This window comes from Haliotis rubra, unplaced genomic scaffold (genome assembly GCF_003918875.1).
Source record: "Haliotis rubra isolate DU_JTF1 unplaced genomic scaffold, ASM391887v1 Scf647, whole genome shotgun sequence".
Taxonomy (NCBI): Eukaryota; Metazoa; Mollusca; class Gastropoda; order Lepetellida; family Haliotidae; genus Haliotis; species Haliotis rubra.
The window spans coordinates 293,261-313,574 of NW_025767354.1; the positions used below are offsets into that span (position 1 = coordinate 293,261).

The 20,314-nt window shown below is 40.9% G+C and overlaps 1 protein-coding gene across 2 annotated transcripts in view; it reads left to right on the forward strand.

Moving 5' to 3' along the window:
* Positions 1-20,314, forward strand: part of LOC124257000 — a 35,849-nt gene that overhangs the window by 7,006 nt on the left and 8,529 nt on the right. For both annotated transcript variants that reach the window (XM_046690964.1, XM_046690965.1), the window contains 11 exons: positions 3,677-3,772; positions 4,964-5,071; positions 5,789-6,076; positions 7,186-7,318; positions 8,525-8,717; positions 10,209-10,887; positions 11,663-11,828; positions 12,188-12,305; positions 13,291-13,485; positions 19,142-19,178; positions 19,953-20,219. In XM_046690964.1, coding sequence (XP_046546920.1) covers positions 3,677-3,772; positions 4,964-5,071; positions 5,789-6,076; positions 7,186-7,318; positions 8,525-8,717; positions 10,209-10,887; positions 11,663-11,828; positions 12,188-12,305; positions 13,291-13,485; positions 19,142-19,178; positions 19,953-20,219 — 2,280 coding nt within the window. The remainder of the gene's footprint in view (positions 1-3,676; positions 3,773-4,963; positions 5,072-5,788; positions 6,077-7,185; positions 7,319-8,524; positions 8,718-10,208; positions 10,888-11,662; positions 11,829-12,187; positions 12,306-13,290; positions 13,486-19,141; positions 19,179-19,952; positions 20,220-20,314) is intronic.

Consider the following 20,314-nt stretch of genomic DNA (forward strand, 5'->3'; position numbering starts at 1 on the left):
CAGATATGAGTTTTATTTCAATATTTTTTTGAATGGGTGTTTAACAAATGCACTGTATGCACATACGTCTATGCGTCAGATATAGCTAGGATTGTGGCAATTCCAGAACATTAATCATTTGGACCGTAGACCCCAAGGACGGCGGAGCTACGGCCAGTTAAAGAAAGAACTATACCTTCTGTGGGAACTATTTCAAAGGTACATCACCCCCGCGACCCCGGCTGCATTTCACCGATCCGCTCTCGTGTCAAAAACGTGTTCTGCTGCGCTTTTTGACGCTTTCTAGCCCTTAAATACACTTCAAACACCCGTAACTCCGAGAGTTAAAATGGACGCTCCAGCTGGCGTCCAGAAAGAAACGGTACAAGTGAAGGTAGCCACAGGGGCTATATGGGGAAGTCTGAAGACCTCCTAGTTATTATTATTATTATTTTACAGATTAAAGATGAAAATGCAGCAGAGAGGGTTCGGGTGATCCTGGCACAGTCAGGCTGGTAAGGCTCATCATCAGCTCAGGGCCCTTGCCCGCTCTACACGCAGCCCAGACAGCGAATGGGACTTCTCCCAGGAAACGCTGCCTAGTCGAACCCACCAAGAATTTTCCGGAGAATATGAAGGCTCCCCAACAGTGCAGCCTTCTGCATTACCCAGAGCGTCAGAAGGGCTGAGCTCCCGGTGGAGAACCGGGCACTCTCCTGATCTGCGCCAAGAGATCAGGAGGTACCAAACCAAGGGCACCGAGAACAATGGGGAGCCTGACCACAGTGTTCTTCGGATGCAAGCGAGACATTTCAAAGGCGAGGTCCGCATATTTATCATGCTTTTCCTGAGTCTTCTTAATCACATTGCTGTCAAAGGGACAGAAAATTCAATGATATAAATAAATCACATGGCTTTATCAAAAGGACAAGATCAGGTTTGTTGGCAGGAATTCTTCTGAGGCAGTATATGGGCTTATTCCACAGAAGTTTGAAAGCATCATTTTCATGACGCCCTGGACATGTTCAGGTTTGTACCATGGATGGACCTCGGAGTTAAAGCCACAGGCATGGCAAAGACGGTAGTAAAAGCAACGAGCCATGCCATCATGTCGTTTCAGATATGATGTTTGTGCCAAGTAAGGGCATCCACTGACAAGGTGTTGGACAGTCTCTGAGAATTCATTACACAGTCGGCATTTCATATTTATATTTTCTTTAAGAATCACATTTTGGCTAGTACGAGTGGAAAGTGACTGGTCCTGAGCAGCAAAAGGAAGCCCTCAGTTTCACATTTAAGACCAGCCGACTTCATCCAGGCGAAGGAGTCTGTGGGATTGCTATTCTGTTCCACACACTGCATGTACACACGATGCAATGGCTTCTCAGAAAGCCTCCCCCACCAAAAGACCGACTCTGGGCAGACTTGGTGAAGAACTCACCCTGTGTTTACTCCCCATCGGTTTACGTCAGCAGTACATCAGTAAAATCAACCTCAAATTTCAGATTCTGTCCAACAACCTTGGCACGTTTAAGATAGCTGTGGAATTCCTTGCTTTCATCATGAGTCTTCACGTGTATCACCAGAGGATCATCCGATAAATAGATTATGTGCAAAAGTACACAATAAAATTCTATCATGAAGAGCCTCCACATTAATCAAACCCGACCTCCAGAATTGATTGGCATATATAAACGGTTGAGAGAGAATCGAAGGTGGTGGGCTCTGTTATCAGACATGATCCTTCTGTTCAGGAGGTCAAGACTCTGAATGTCTTGTTTTGTCAATCAACTACTCCAAAGGAATAGTAGAAGACTGGCACAGCAAAGGTATTGGTGGCCTTGACCATGTTTCGAGCATTTAGCTCTGAGCTCTAGATTTTCTTTAAACGAGATTTGTACTCGGCCCGAAGTTTGTCTTGAATTTAGGCATTCTGGAGCTTGTCTCGAACTTGCATTCCAAGATAGGTGTAGGCCTGATCTTCCACAAGATGCTCAATAACTCCCCCTCCCCTTTAACTACCTTGCCACGTTTTAAATGAAGAGTATTACATTTGACGAGTCCAAATGTCATGCCAATATCATTAGAAGGGACTCGACAAGGAGAACCTGTTCTTTCAAATTGGTATCTCCTTTAGCAAGGAGCTCGATGTCATCCATGTAAAGAAGATGAGTAAGCGGTGTTAGGCATCTGTGCTGAGGAGGTCCGGGATGGTAACCCTCCTCTCTGTTGAGCAGAAAGCTCAAAGGATTTAGAGACAAACAAAAAGCAAAGGACTGAAGGAGTCCCAATGGAATATTCCACTTCTGATTGGAATAGATTCCGAAGTCTGCACCTGCCCTTGCGAGTACATCTCAAGTTGAGTCGACCAGCAACTCATTAAAGACTTGAGTAAATCAAGTAAGTAGTCGCTCCGGGAGGTCAATACAACGAAGAGACTTCAGAATCCATTCATGAGGGACAGAGTCGTATGCTGTAGTCAATCCAGCACATGGAGAGGTTGCGGTGATATGTTTTAGCCTCTTCCAAAATCATTTTCTGTACAATAAGTTGATCCTTGCACCCCAACATCCCTTTATTGCTCCTTTCTGCTCTCTGTAAAATTATATCATTAGCAGAGCAGTATGATGACACGAGGTTTGTCAAACACCCTGTGAATAATTTGTATTGCGCATTCAAACATGTGATAGGGCGGACGTTTTGGGATCAGTCAAGTCTCCTTTTTGGGGAAGGAGTATTGTGCGACCTTTGCAGAACCATGGAGGACCACACCTGTGACCACGAGAGAATTAAAACAGTGAAGTAATGGTGTTTGGACACAGGAAATAGTTTCCAGTACCGGTTTCGAATGCCGTCAGGCCCTGGAGCTGAATTATTATTATCATTACTACTACTACTACTACTACTACTACTACTACTACTACTACTACTACTACTACTACTATATGTGAATAGAATACAATACTAACAAGAATACTACTACTTGCAATACTGGTGAGTGAGTGAGTTTAGTTCTACGCCGAACTCAGCAATATTCCAGCGGCCGGTCTGTAAATGATCAATCCAGTAATCAATACCATGGTCATCGATCTGCGCAGTAGTGAACCGATGACATGTGTCAACCACTTCAGCGAGCCTGACCACCCGATCCCGTTAGTCGCCTCTTACGATAAACATGGGTTACTGAAGATCAATACTCTAACCCGGACCTTCACGGGTAACTTGCAATACTAAAGGGCAGTGGAGTTAACTGTGGTTAAAGCGTTTGCTCATCAGACGATGTGTGAATATTCCTGCAGAAATGTTAAACCGGTGTAAAATCCAACTCAACCACTCACTCTGATACAGCTATCCAGTTGGCTAAAACTATGCGATTTGGCTCATGCTGTCCATCACTTGTTGGCTGAGGTGGTGTATCTGGATTACTGCTGAATGCATGGGAAAAGATTTACATAACTGTATCAGCACCTTATTGCGTCAAACATATTTTCTCTCATTCTTTCCTTCTTTAGGTAGCTTCATGCTTCGCTCGTCACGCCGAAGACCCTGTGTGAATCCCATTTCTGATGTCCTCCGCCGTGATGTCGCTAGAATATTGCTAAACGCGCCGTAAAACTATATTCACTCACACGCTCTCCCTTCATTTCTTCGCATGTCATACTGTGTTTTATTAAATACATGCCTTATACATTTCCAGCCGTGTGCAATCCGACGTGTGCCAATGGCGGTACGTGCATCGCTCCGAACACATGTTCATGTAGAGCCGGATACCATGGAACGATTTGTGGAGGACGTGAGTATCAGGAACCTGGGCCCATTTTATCATTAAAGGTTTTAGTGATTTCTTAAAAATGCCAAAACCCTTGAGCATGTACTAGTTGCGTGGATATGTGGGCTATATAAATATCCTATCATAATCATAATCATAAGTCTGGAATTCGCGGTTCTCAGACGCCCTCTCCTGACTTTGGATTCGTTGATTGTTGAGGGATATTCCACCGGATAATCTCCCATCATTTCTCAGCATTATCAGTGCAGGCCTATTTTTATTAACTAATTTTACATATAAGGGGAACCATATTTAGGATATGTGGATATATAGAGCACATTATGTAAACGCAACGTGTAAACTATGCCTCACAGCCTGAAGATTAGTAGTTAGTGTAAAAGCGCTTTTGGTGACATTCTGTTTGCATGTTTGACTTGGAAGGAAGCTCCCTCAATGGCCCTTTCACCCGGAAAAAAAATGACGTACATTTAATTGGAATGATGTCGGTCATGATCCGAAGTATGTGCCTGATTTAAATATGCGGTGCTGATTGTGTAAAACCCTGTACTAGTAGCTGTAATTATCTAAACACTTCTATTCCACTGAAGAACATAAAATCTGTGTTATAGATAAAAATTATCGCCCACAATTATATTTCAGATACAATAATTTAGATATGGCCCTATCCATTGCAATAAAAATCTCGACATTTTCGTACGAGAGGTCGAACTAAGGAACAAGTAAATGCTCACATTTAACATAATTCGGATAGGTGATAGGTCGGTTTGTTATTTTATAATCGTATATGAAATTTCTGTGCAATACGTGTAAATACTAACAGCTTCATTTACACAATATTTACGTTGAAAATATAACAGAATGCATATTGATTGGTCTGAACGACTGTCTTAATCGAATTTTACTCGAGAATGTTCAGGAGCGGGCAGACAAATATCCTATATTAAGGTTTCAAGTTTCGAAATCCCAACTGTATTATCCATTTAAGCATTTCCGTGAGGGGTTGCCGGAGTAGCCTAATGGTTAAAGAGTTCTCTCATCACGCCGAAGACCCGGGTTCAATTCCCCCCATGGGTACAATGTGTGAAGCCCGTATCTCGTGCCTCCCGCAGTGATGTTGCTGGAAAAGCTAAAAGCGGTCGAATACTAAACTCACTCATTTCCTTGTGTATGTTAACATGACGTTTCTGTCTGCAGAGTCATGTAACCACGAGCGGCCATGTTTCCCTGCGGTTTGCCAGAGCAGTGGCAGTAGTGTTAAATGTAACTGCGACAGTGGTTTCCAAGGTCAATTTTGTAAAACGAGTAAGTATGTTCCTTTCTACCCATGGGAAAAGTCAACTTTCTCGCAATGGATTGACATACAGAAAATGTGATGTTGACTGTTTTTCAATGTTCCGATGTAGGAAGATGGGTACAATGAAACCGCACTAGTCCGAACCGCCTTACGTGAGATTACTGATCAATCCAGAAATGTGATTATATGGCAATGTTTACATCTGGAATAATCACTTTAATGTTGTGTTTCCATACTCAATATACATATTCAACAACAACAATACACCTCCTTTGTTGTTCACACACACACACTCACACACTCACACACACACACACACACACACACACTCACTCACTCACTCACTCACTCACGTTTCTTTACTCCTTTGAGCCGGAAACTAGCAGGGGAAATGGTGGCCAAGAATGATTTGATATGCCACGAGTGGTGCTTAAGATGTTGAATGAAATATAATTATTATTAAATATAATGTTGGAAATCTGAGAGCACAAGCCTGCGAGGAAACAAGTGTGGTGCCGTTATTATATTTTGACAAAATATTTTTCGAACTGAAGCGAGAGAAGTACGTTGCTAACCTTTGGTCGCTTCGCTCGCATGGAAAAATGGTCATTTTTCACACTGTTGCGCGACGCTATTTGGGCTCCAGTTTGCCGGTGATTTTAAGATACTGTGAATACGGCCCTTCACGACTTACATTCTAAAACCACTAAATATGTCTGTTTCAGTGACACAAGATCAAACCCCACACATTACTCTCACGCGGGCTCGAATGTCGTTTTGGAGAAGGGGAGGCAACTCCAAGAACGAATTGTACGGTCTGTTGGTTGACGCCAGCAGTGGCAATGGAAGCACCCTCTGGACCAACCAGGAAAAATTCAACATGTTGAATATCACGGCTGCTGCCATGTTCAACGGTGCATCCCTACCACCTCTACCGAGTTTCATTAAAGCTGCAGATACAGGCATTGTGAGCGCAGAGGTGCAGCTTGTGCAAGTGAAGAAGGATGTTCATGGTAGGAAATGAGAACATGTTCAAATTGAAATATGGATGGCAGTCTAGAATGTTCTTTGAAGTCAATAAAGCTATCAGCTGTGTGTTTCAGCAAATTTTATGACGTGAAATCATGCAAATAATACACACATGGGAAAATGTATCGCAACACCTAATATTTTTACAGCATCAATATGTTACCATACGTCATAGTCTCATTTTAATTTACTTTGAGGATAAACAAAAAACCGAGGAATAATCAGATGGCAAATCTAAAAGCAAAATGAACGAAACAATGTAGTTTAAGGCAAAAGATTGTTTCATTCTGTAGTGCTGATAACTAAAGTCGTATGACGTTGGCAAGTGCGGTTACTTTCAAGAGTGTGGCATGGATATAATATGTTTGAACCAAGCTCAATGTCAATTACTGTTGTAACCCTCGCCAACTTCCGCCAACTCCAACGGTATCCCTGACCTCCTCAGTGACTGTATTAGACGTTGAAGTTGACGTTGAGGTAAGCGTTCATTTAGTCATGAACCAAATAAATCCACTAGTGGGGTCCTTCCTTATCCATGATGTCAAATTCCATTGACATCTAGCTTGACAAAAATCTAGTCGTGCTCAATTGTGCTTTGCGGATAGCAACGGACGTCCGATAGGTTGTCTGACTCTTTTCGGCGATTTTGGACCGTTCTCTTTGACGAACAACTGATGTAGAATGTGTCATGAACGGATGAAGTCGTGTGATCGTGAGAATGGCTTTATCTCTCGCTTTCACTTTCAGGCAAATTTTGTGAATGGCGGGCGTTATTGGTAGGGGGACATGCTTACCATTATTGCGAATACCTCTTATCAAAATTGCGTAAATTGGTGCTCATTCTGCTGTTCATTGGATTGTCTGGTCCAGACTCCATTATTTACAGACTGCTGCCATATACTGGAATATTGCTGAGTGCGGCGTTAAACGGCAAGCCAGCAAACCAATCACTACATTCCAGTGATCCATTCACATACTTTTTACAGCAATATATCCCTTTACACCAAACAGGGTATCTAAGTAGAGTCAAGATTTGCTATTGTTTTGCTTTGCTATTTGTGTATATATGTCTGCGTACGTCTCCTTCTGATAGGTGGAGCGGACGTGGTAAACCTCCGAGAATCTTACCCCTGTAATGGAACGATTGACAGCAACCATCCCCAGGCACTTGTGCAGTGTTTTGTTGACAAGGAAAACTTTGATCGGTCATTAGAAAATGGAGACAGGTATTCTACTTTATGTCATCTCTTTCTACGAGTTATGCTAGTGGATAAAACAACCCATGCATGCTTTTATAGGATAGGTGCAAGCTACAAGTTAACAGGTGCAGATCCGGGTAAAAATTGATCACCACCAATCCATGCTTGTCGTAAGAGGCGACCTACGGGATCGGTTTGTCAGGTTTGGTTCACACATGACGTCGTGTCCCAAACGCGTAGATCGATGCTGCTGCTGTTGATCACTGGATTGTCTGGTCAGGCTCGAATATTTACAGGCTGCCGTCATGGAGCTGGAATATAGCTGAGTGCATATTATTACCTACGAGGGCGAACATATCGGGGTTCATATTTTTCATACGATGCCCTAGGGCAAAATATCACTTTGTCATGGTGACGTGACGTCATGAACAAGGCTATGACGTCACGTTTCTTCAGTGACGTTGCGTTCTCCATGCGGCGACGGCGGATAGCCAGCCTGTGTTTGAAAGTAGATTTTGGTTTATTTTCTCAATTAGTCGACGGTAATAAACAGAATTTTATATTCGTGCCCACATCATACTATGTTTACGACACTCGTGCCTAAATATCGGTATATTAAAATGAATAGCTATAAAATATGCTTTTCAACACCGAGCTTTGAACAACATAAACAAATACACAATTTACGAACGTAAACGGAGAAACAAACAAGTGTGAGTATAATCGTTCATAGCAGTGAATGTGATCATATTCATTTGCTTAAGCGGAATACTAATATATATGATATTCTGGTTGATGTCTTGACATGTAAATGTCAATCTCCTGAACATGTACAGAGTAAAACATGTCTACATGTCGACTAGGTCAACGCAAGTGTTTTAGCACAAAGACAGACACATCTAGAGACGATAACTATTAATGACATGATCACAATTACTTAAAGTGTATGTATGTGTGATACGCTATTTATCCAGACCGTTTCAGGAAGGTGGGGTAGCCTAGTGGATAAGGTGTTCGCTCATCAAGCCGAAGACCTGGGTTCTAGTCCCACATGCCAGCAATGTGCGAGGCCTATTTTCTATATTGCTGGATAATTGCTGAAAGGGGCGTAAAACCGTACTCACTCACACACTCACTCAATACCGTTCAGCAAATCAAAGGTAAAGTGATATGCAGAAAGACAGTGTACGGATATTGAGAAAGATGAGAATCCTAAATCCTTGTTCTCCACAGATTAACAATCACGTTCAAGGTTTCGAGTGGGGGATATAGGCAGCTGTACGATACCGATGCAAATAAGATTACTGCCACTGAAAAGTTCCAGGGAAACCAAGTGGAGAAATCTGTAGCATTCTACTTTGATTTCGATATGCCAACATACCAAAGACCTGATCAAGCATTCCATTTGAGTCCCGAATTCACTAAGGTAAAATTCAATTTGTTCCCGATTCTGATGATTAACCATATTGCATACGTCATTGCAACTGCATTTAACCCCTCCGTTTGATATATTAAGAGGACTGTTTAATAACAAACATCTATCAAGGAATTCCACTATTATAACTTCCAGTTCATGTCATTTCTCGTCACTATATGGCTGAAATATTGCCGAGGTTACGTTAAATTTTAACTCACTCACTCACCCCTAATATGTTATAACACATATTTCCCAAACCACTCCAATTCATGTTGATTCAACATTGACACTGACCCCAATATGTTATAACCACATATTTCCCAAACGTTTTGTTTACAGACCGCCTCCGCATGGCAGGAAAACATTTTCAGTTAGTTGTAGAAAGTGTGTAGCACGCAGTGTCAGGCATAAACTACCTCCCTTATTAGGCACATTTTGTGAAGGCGGATTCTAACAGTAGTGCAGGACATGCTTTCACCTTTCATGAACAACTGGTGTCATCACTGTTTTAAAATTTCACAGCTATTTTTAACTTTGCACCAAACGGAATCTGTTATGAAGATAGTCAAGACTGGGTATTTTTCAGAGACCCATTCAAACATTTCACAATTATTTTTTCCAAATGGTGAGTGAATTAATATTTATAGTCACATCAGTAATATTTCAGCTATAAAGTGAATTAAAAAGTTATAAATTAACAATAAACGCAATAAAATTATATACAAAAAATTGCCGACGAAGGACAGTAAAATAACTAGATTATCACACTTAGTACAGAATTAAAACTAGCAAGTAACTTTTCATTAAAAACAAAAATTTAGTTAGCCACAAATAGTACAGACAACACAGTAACTTTAAAAATTACACAAATAGTACAGATAAACACAATATACAAAACAGGCTGGAGATTGCCATTAACTGGAAGTAGATCACCATGATAATCCATTTTTTGCTTCCTGCATGGACCCTAGCTGGATATAATTCGCACACACACCCTAAACCATCGCTTCCAGCCGTTGGTAAATTTAGCCTCAACTTAATATCACAAAAATGCTACGTTCTACAATATTCGTAAGCTTTATTTACCTTGAATGTTTTGAGACTTACGTACCCCCACAGGAGGACAATAATTTGACCATACTTCTTATGGGCCGACACTGTTTTGAGAATACCCCTGTGAGGATACAGAATATTTCAGCTGCTCAATTAAACTACCAATAATAAAATATTTATCTATTTACAAATCATTCATCAACATTTATCTAATGATTTTATTTCTTTTAAAAATTCAATAATGAAGTGACAGTTAACATTATGAAAAAGATCCTTTACTGTTTTCACATTGAAATATTTATCCCTTGTGATGGAAAATACATCAAACGGAATCTGTTTCTGAAGATAGTCCAGACTGAGTATTCTTTTGCACTGACGTTCCACTTTTAGTTATACACGAAGGTGATACTATGTATTACAGGTTCATACTGTTTTACACTTTTATAGGCGCCTATTACGTTGCGATGGGAAGGCTGGACAGACACCAACTCTGGGATGTACAGGTACACTTGGGAGGCTTTCAAACTTGAACCCAATGGGGATGGAGACTTGAGGGAGGTGGATCGACTGCGACCCATGATCCATCAACAAGTTAAACACACAACTCCCATAGCCTATCCTCTTCCGTATGCTCCTGATGAACCAGGCATGTATTCCTTCATCCTTGAAGCTGCGGACAAGGCCAATAACTCTGTATACATGAGAAGGTTTGCACTTTATGACAAAGAGTCAAAAGTCACCACGGATCCAAACCATGCCCTGAACATATCCTCAGCACACCAGGAGAAGTGGTTTCAGTGGATTACCGATGTCTCCAAACCTGTTGTTGTGGACTGGAAGAATCATTTCATGAACTATGTCCATGAACATGGCAAATTTCTCAACAGAATCCTACCCTTCAATGTCAAGATCGTTGACGACCCCCCGATATTTAAGAGTGTGGCCAATAAGAGTGATGACCACGAAGGAAGAAGGACGACTGCTGCAATCCCAAACCTAAGAGGTATTGTCCGGTTCCTGTGGACTAGTGCCATCAACAAAACCGGAGGGGTAATCAAAGAGGCACCACCTAACTGGAATGATGTTGCTGGATTGAACACCTCCTTCCATCTGAGCCTAACTAAAGGTAACGTGACAAACAGGAGTTTTGCTTGTTATTTAACGCCGCACTTAACAATATTCAAGGTACAGTATACCCTGGATATAATGCCACTGTTTCCAGGAGAAAATATGGCATTATATCCAGGGTGGCATTATAACCAGGTAGGACAATTAGAGGACCTGTGCAATCAACAAGGTGATTGAGCTGATGTCTCCTGTAATTAATCTTGAATGACTGGATAATCCCAGCGTCTAGGTGAGTGAGTGTGAGTGAGTTTGGTTTTACGCCGCTTTTAGCAATATTCCAGCAGTATCACGGCAGGGGACACCAGGCATGGGCTTCACGCATTTTACCCATGTGGGGAATCGAACCCGGGTCTTCAGCGTGACGAGCGAATGCTTTAACCACTAGGCTACCCCACCACCCCCCAGCGTCTTGGGACTTGTTGTTGAAGGTGGCAGAAAATGTCTTGTCACATGTGTTATTCTATCTGGGATTACATGATTTCTTTGAGCTCGCCCATGATTTCTTTTAGCTCGAACAGTATTCTGTATAAGTCTGTGTTTAGAGAACTGATGGTACCCATTTCCAATATGAATGCAAACATCATAGTGTGTCGTCGAAGTGTTACGAATGCTAGCAGACCTCTGCATACATATTTTATCATTTGAAGAATGAAATTTCTTTCCATAATATTTGTTTGTTTCGTATGAGTAATTTCAGACACAGCTTCGACTGGTCCAATGTACATAGTTCATTGCTCCCAGAAACACTTAGGTGTGATAACTTGGTCTTCCAGACAATGTCACGAGCGGCAGTACCCTCACAGTGTGGATCAAAGCCCTCGACATCCTCGACAACTCAAAAGTGGACTCAACAAGTGTCACTTATGATTTCACTCCACCCGAGTTCCCAAACATCAACTTCCACAGAAATAAACAGTCAAATATTCCGTTTAGTTCGAGGTAAGAAAAACATTCCTTTCTCTAATTACAAGAAAGTACAAATTAAATTTAAACATTTTTTAAGGGGGTTCACCGATTTTGGTGGGGTGTGTGGGTCGGGGTGTGTCATCCATTTTGCACACTTACTGGGGGTGGATGTCTTTGACATGCAGGGGACTTGGGGGTGTCATTCACATTGTACATTCTTCCCCATTACAGTCACCCGCCCCTCCCCTAGCCTTAAATTATGAACGGTCACTTACGTGGTTAAGGTACGATTTATATCGATTTCAAACATATTTAACTGTATACGATTGAATTGAAAAATGGTACAAATATGACGCCGACAGGGTCATTACTGATCTTGCTGTGTTTTAAAGGTTGGAGTTGTCGGCAATGGACGAGGAGAGTGGTCTTGGGCATATAGAGATCAAGGTCACACAGCAAAGTAACGGCGTCTCTCTGACCAACAAAACAATACCCATGTCATCTATTCCTGTAAGCATCAGTGATAGTTTGAGTAATTTGATATTACGTCGTTTTTAACTATATTCCTGTGAAATTACTGTCCTACCCTCCCACACAACAATTTGTATCCAAGATCGATAGAACAATTAAATGCTCAGCTACAGGCCCAATGCGGATACTAGGATCCGATTGTCATCGAACTACATGGCGCGCAATCAACTGCAACCCAGTCACTACCAGATCTATAATTCGCGTCTTAAGACAAGCAAACTGGGGCCTGCTTTTACCCGGAACTGTCCCGCGACACAGCATGTCCACGATGGTGTTCATGAAAAGAAACTTAAGTAACAATTCGGAGCGGCGGGTAGCTTAGTGGCTCAAGTGTTCGCTCGTCACTCCGAAGCCGAAGGTACGATTCCTTACATGGGTACAATGTGTGAAGCCCTTTTCTCGTGTCCTCCACCGTGATATTGCTAAAAGCGGCGATAAACCTGACTCACTCACAGCAATAGCACGGTGGGGGACACCACAAACGGGCTTCACACACCCTTATGGGGGATCGAACGGTGTGTGTTAACCGTGAGGCTACCCCACCGTTCTTCCTTGTTACAAGGGGCGGTGGGGTAGCCTAGTGGTTAAAGCGTTCGCTCGTCACGCCAAAGGCCCGGGTTCGATTCCCCACATGGGTACAAATTGTGAAGCCCATTTCTGGTGTCCCCCGCCGTGATATTGCTGGAATATTACTAAAAACGGCGTAAAACCATACTCAGTCAGTCAGTCAGTCCTTGTTACAAATGATCTGGGGATATACCATACTTGTAACTAATGGGTCGCTTTTCCGGCTCGCTAACGTCATAGATGTCATAGTATTCCTTTCTCATTTCTTTTCATTATGTAAATCCTTCTACTATGTCTTGGGGGTCGATTACTTAGATACCGCCCTCATATGAACCTGGTATATTGCGGCGTTACTACACGTACAATTATATGAATGTTTCACGAATTCGTGTCTCAGATGTCCGGGTGCACAGACAGGGTCACGAAATGCTACTGCCCGAATTCACTGGACGTATGTTACAATCGTGTGAGCACCGTTGCCATTAGCAACTGTTGGCTGATGGTGTCCAAGACGTCCCTCCAGACAGCCGCCGTTAACCTGAACGTAGACGTGGTGAACAGAGCGGGTCTCAGGACCTCCAAAGTGCTTCAGGTGAGCTACATCAGTCATGGCGAAACCGCATTACCAGTGGATCGAGTTGCGAAGGGAGCTAACTCTAGATACAGACTGGAGGTATACTGATTAGTTTCGTATCCAAAAACGCATGAAGCTGAGAAAGCGATAAACTGCGTCCTCCGTACTCAGATGATCATTAAAACTATACAATTTAGCGAGTCATTTCCATCTATATGAATAGCATCATCGATAATCTCCTGAGTAGCTATGGCTCGGCCCGATAAGTTTCATTTCCATCTATATGAATAGCATCATCGATAATCTCCACCCTGGATGCATTTATGGCTCAGTCCGATCATTTTATTACCTCCCTTTGCTGGCAGCGCATTCTCACAGATACTCAGTCGCAGCGGCGAAGGTTTGTTCGCAGTCCGGTTAGATTTTGGGGAACCATACAGAAAAATTGACAGGTCTGAAACTTTAAAAAATATATGCAAGAACTCCTTCTACCTCTTTCTGAGTACCTCTGCATCATTTGTGTTGCCAAGTTTAATCGGTTAGATAATTTAAGAAACGAAGTGAGTTGTGATTAAAGTACTGTCGGAAATGCTAGAAAAATGCTTTTTGACTTATATTTAAAATTCAGAGGTATTACAGTTACTTTAAATAACAAATATCACTTCAAGAAACATCTACCTAATGTAGACCGAGGGAATAAATTTTGAGACATGATCTCAAATGTGTTTTACTGATGAAAATACCAAAACTTAGAAAATAAGGAGTAGTGGGACGTTATTTGATACAAACATTAACTGCCTGTGTTACGTCATCAGCATCCACGGTATCGACAGGTGAAATTGACACCTGAGCACACGCTCGGGCGAGGGGTCATCTCAATAGATGTTTTCTGCAAAATGTTGAATACGTGTACGTATAGTATACGTATTGGTTATGTAAGGGATCATTTCTGTATGTGTGTTTGTTTTGAAATAAACATACGAATTACTGTACATTGGAAAGAATCCTATCACTTGTGTTATCTTATCGATTGATTGTAGAAATGTGCAACGTTTTAATAAATGTTTTGCATGTCAACAGTATATTTCATTGAAAAAATATGGATGTAATTCGTTCAGTTTAATCTAGTTGTGAACATTGGCCAAAGATTTAACGAAGTTACTGGTGTAGCTTCTTTAGAATATTTATATTCTTCTTCTCATAAAGTTTGTAGACCGCCCGTCTAAGCACTCCTTGTCAAAGTTATCAAGGATGGTTTTACGTCCCGGTTTTGCTTTTGAGACGGTCACTGTCTTGTCTGATTTGTTAACAATTTTGTAAACTTGTTGGTAAGACATACCAACAGCGCTACAAAGTTCTGTAATAACCATTTCTATACTAATGAAAGGTTTATCTCTGTCCTTTTCAATCAGAAAAAATTATAAACCTTTGCAACAATCGACTGCAAATCGTTGGCCATAGTGGACGCTGTGATAAAGATGTGCATGCTTGACGGGAAACTTATTTATCAAGACTTAACATTTATATTAATATTTCTTCAATAAAGAAACGAAAATTAAGTAAAGTAACACAAACATTCAACATTTATTTGTTTAGGAAAAAACGTTAATTCGTATTTCTACACCACCTGTATTATTAGCATAAATGTAAAGACTATTTCAGATTTCTGTTGTTGAACTCGGCAAAAATCTTATGTTGCATGTTTTGGTACCATAATTCTCTCCGATGTACAACTACCCTTTAAATGCACGGGAATGTTATTACCTCCCTTGCTGGCCACGCGCATCCAATTGAAATACAAAGCTTGCCAGGTCAACACTATTGGCGAGTTGATATATTGAGTCCGTCTCAACATAGGGGAACCATACAGAAAAATTTATCTGAAACTTTAAAAAATATATATAGAATACCTCTTTCAGAGTACCTCTGCATCATTTGTGTTGCCAAGTTTATCGGTTAGATAATTTAAGAAGCGAAAGTGAGTTGTGATTAGTACGCTCAACTTCCCAGCGTAGACACCTGATACGATAAAAAGCCAGCCAAGGGAGGTTATAAATAATCGGGCCGAGCAGTAGAGCAGCCAGCGTATAGTGGAGATTTATCGTAATGTACACCCTGGAGATTATCGAGGATGTATGAATAGCAGCATTTTGCTTTACGATTGTTAGACATATATGTTAATATTACTGAATTGTGGATCACTTACCAGCTGGTTGTTAGAGGGGGATGTGGGCTCATATTTTATTCGAATATTAATGAATCCAAGAGTATCATCTGATGTTGAAGTAACCGATATATGAGACAGGAAAGGTGGCAATTTCATAATCTTTGTTTGTAGATATAAAGCGTTTTCTACATACGATATTAGCAGCAACAAAACTGCATATATTAAAGTGAAAATAGAAATGTGGGCCCACTTATCTTTTTCTCATAGAGACCTTTTGTGAAAGAGCCCACATTTTTTTAAAAGTGAGTAAAGCTACAAATCTTAGCATTTAAAAAGACATATTGACTGCAGTTATGTAAAAGAACGAAAACGACCTCACCAACAAACAAAGGCATCAGAAGTAATTTATCTTTCAAAATTCATAATTAGGCTGAGTAAATCTACTCTTCTTATCTTTCAAGAATCACAATTGAAAAACATTTTAAGTGATGAAAAACGAACACATGCGTAAAGATTTTATTCATTCTAAACAAAAAGACGCAGCATGTTATTTTACCAAAGCATGTGTAAGGCCCAGAGCAGCTGTCACTAGGCAATTGACATCAGTAGTAATTACTAGTATATAAATCGCCTTTTGTATTTCATTTTTTTAAAAGTGAAATCAGTCACTTAGCGTCAGTGATAAAAAATGCACTTTATCGAAATTTTGTTTCATCAAATTTAAAAGCAACAATAAGACAATCGTCTGTCATGATTATCACTATAATTGAGTGTGATTATTTTGATGGGAAGTTTATCATACTTCACACTGAAGCTGACAAGACTCGTCAAGCACGTTAAATTAACGCAATATTCTCGGAACCCGTCCATATCCCATAATGATTTCGACACGGTAAAGTAGCCGTAAAACGCCGCAAGCAGAAAAATCTGTGATTTGCATATGACCCCTATCTATATCATCAAAGGTCAAAATCTGAACCGATGGCGTTCATATCATGTCCGATGCAGTGTGAGAGAGAGTAACCTCCCTTGAACCACTGATAATGCGGTTTTCGCCTCAGTCATTAACATAAATCATTTATACAAACCTGCAATATATGGATACCTCGTTATTCAGAACACATTGCTTTTCTCATACACACTGTTAAGCTACACAGTATTTGATTCCTTATTCCGGAAACTGATTAAGCATGACATTCAGTACACTGTCTCCATTAATGAGGTTTCTCTGCATACAGACTTTAGACTCTTAAGAAGCCAGTGTCATGGCAGAAAAAATTCGTTGACATACAGTTTAATGGTTTTTCCAATGATAAACACAATTTCTTAGATACATTCAAAACTGAGTGTCAGAGTGGGTAAAGATAACGTTTCATATAGGTTGATCACGTGTCACAAGGGGACATGGATTGGTGCATACAAACATATAGGTTACATCAACCCATCAACCCCGAAGGACAAGTGAACAACGTATTTATCTTACCGAAAACATCAATGTTTATTATGAATTTTTGATGCACGGGTATCGGATGGTTGGTAAATAGTACCAGAGTTAGGCAATCAGCCGATGACATAGAATCTAGCGGAAGACAAGAAAAACAAATTTAGAGTTATCTTCTGTCCATCGATTTGCATTCGCAAAACATCGGTAATATCCCGTATCATCATACGTGATTCAATTATTCGAGATAAAGAAGTACTAACACGAAGTTCCGAATGAACAGTTGAGCATTCCCAGTTGGTAACATACAAAATCTTACTCGCTTGTAAAGGGTGCATTGAAAATAATAGAGCACTCAGCCAATCAGAAAACGACATTTTGTGAGGTAAGATATGTTTAATTGTAATATGTTTATTTCTAAAAGATGATATTACTATCTGCGACATGTGCCGCAGTTCAGGTCGTATTCACATGGCAGAAGAAACAAACTGCAGACATCGCAACTCTCCTGCCCACATACACCACTAGCTTTTATTCTCTATCAGTAACCAGCTGTTAATTAGGGGTGGACACTTTATACTTATCGAGATGTCACCATGATATACGGATCGTTGCTTGTCTTGGTCGACTTCAATTTCGGTAATAGCCATGTTGTCTTCTGGTCATGTGATCACTGATTACAACAATCCAGTATGTGTGAGTGATTGGTAGATTTGAACCGCACTGTCAGGCTGCTGTCATAGTCTGCCTGATGAAGCATTTTCATATTTTCTGTTTTTCAGTTGACGAATTTGACATCACTTGGAACGGAACAGAAGCCTGTAAGGATGACTTCTGTAGCCATGTCCGATGCAGTGTGAGAGAGAGTAACCTCCCTTGAACCACTGATAATGCGGTTTCGCCTCAGTCATTAACATAAATCATTTATACAAACCTGCAGTATATGGATACCTCGTTATTCAGAACACATTGCTTTTTCTCATACACACTGTTAAGCTACACAGTATTTGATTCCTTATTCCGGAAACTGATTAAGCCGGACATTCAGTACACTGTCTCCATTAACGAGGTTTCTCTGCATACAGACTTTTAGCCAGTGTCATGGCAGAAAAAAAATGCGTTGACATACAGTTTACATGGTTTTCCAACGATAAACACAATTTCTTAGATACATTCAAAACTGATGGTCAGACTTGGTAAAGATAAAGTGTAATATAAGTTGATCACGTGTCACAAGGGGGACATGGATTGGTGTATACAAACATAGAGGGTACATCAACCCATGAACCCCGAAGGACAAGTGAACAACGTATTTATCTTACCGAACACATCAATGTTTATTTTGAATTGTTTGATGCACGGGTATCGGATGGTTGGTAAATAGTACCAGAGTTAGGCAATCAGCCTTTCTAGCGGAAGACAAGAAAAACAAATTTAGAGTTACCTTCTGTCCATCGATTTGCATTCGCAAAACATCGGTAATATCCGTATCATCATACGTGATTCAATTATTCGAGATAAAGAAGTACTAACACGAAGTTCCGAATGAATTCTAACAGTTGAGCATTCCCAGTTGGTAACATACAAAATCTTACTCGCTTGTAAGCGGGGTGCATTGAAAATAATAGAGCACTCAGCCAATCAGAAAACGACATTTATGTGTGAGGTAAGATATGTTTAATTGTAATATGTTTATTTCTAAAAGATGATATTACTATCTGCGACATGTGCCGCAGTTCAGGTCGTATTCACATGGCAGAAGAAACAAACTGCAGACATCGCAACTCTCCTGCCCATGCACACCACTAGCTTTTATTCTCTATCAGTAACCAGCTGTTAATTAGGGGGTGGACACTTTATACTTTATCGAGATGTCACCATGATATACGGATCGTTGGTTGTCTTGATCGACTACAATTTCGGTAATAGCCATGTTGTCTTTCTGGTCATGTGATCACTGATTCGAACAATCCAGTATTAGTGAGTGATTGGTAGATTTGAACCGCACGTCAGGATGCTGTCATAGTCTGCCTGATGACGTATTTTCATATTTTCTGTTTTTTCAGTTGACGAATTTGACATCACTGAACGGAACAGAAGCCTGTAAGGATGACTTCTGTAGCTAATGTATAAGAATAATTTTGTAAAAGACACTGTAGACCTATTTTACCTTGCTGAAATTGTGAGTGGTGAGTGGTTTCAAGCACTTAACTATGTACGGCCATATCTCATACAGACGTCGGGAATCTAACCTAAGTCTAAGGCCTGAGGAAAGAACGCTAAAAGCACAAGGCTAGCCAGTTGCATCATTTTCATATGCATGTGTACTTGGCTTGGTGCTGAAGGAAACTGGTCCAAGTATTAGACTTTTAGCACTTTGGTGAAATCAAAGATCAGGCTCGTGGTCCTAATGATAAGTGGTTCGAACCACAATCATAAAATACTTCTACGCCACAGGGAACCAACTCTGATCAACCTTAGATACCGCGACCGCCCTTGTTCCCGACATCGCTCTACCCGTTAAGATCCGGGTTAGAATTGATCTTCAGCAAACCCATGCTTGCCGTAAGAGGCGACTAACAGGATCGGGAGGTCAGGCTCGCTCACTTGGTTTGACAAATGTCATCGTATCCCAATTGCGTAGATCGATGCTCATGATGTTGATCACTGGATCGTCTGGTCCAGACTCGATTATTTACAGACCGCCCCCATATAGCTGGAATATTGTTGAGAGCGGCGTTTAAGAACCAACCAACCAACCCATCAACCAACCAATTAAATCTAGTATATTGAACTTAGGTTCAAGCGATTTCACATTCGTATACGAACAATGCATGTTGAAATAGCATATTATCCCTGTGGTATTGGGTACACCAGATTTTGGGCCAATGGGTGTGAAGACAGAGGAAATCAGCCAATCAAGTGTCCGTGTAACGTGGCATCACTCTCCGAGCTGCTATCCCCGGACCTTCATCTGGATAAACTATGAATGGGACACTGGACATTCTGACATGATCAAAGTTTACAAGGACGCCACTTACTATGACCTGACCGACCTTGACCCTAGTAGAGCCTACACGGTCAAGGTCACAACAGACTATGGCGGAATCAAAAGTAAACCGGTCGCTGTGTCTTTTAAGACATGTGAGTACATGTAGTTCCGATTGACAAAATGTCATAAAGTATGCACTTTAAATTGCCTGCTTCCATATACAAATTTAGTAGATGTATGAAGCTGG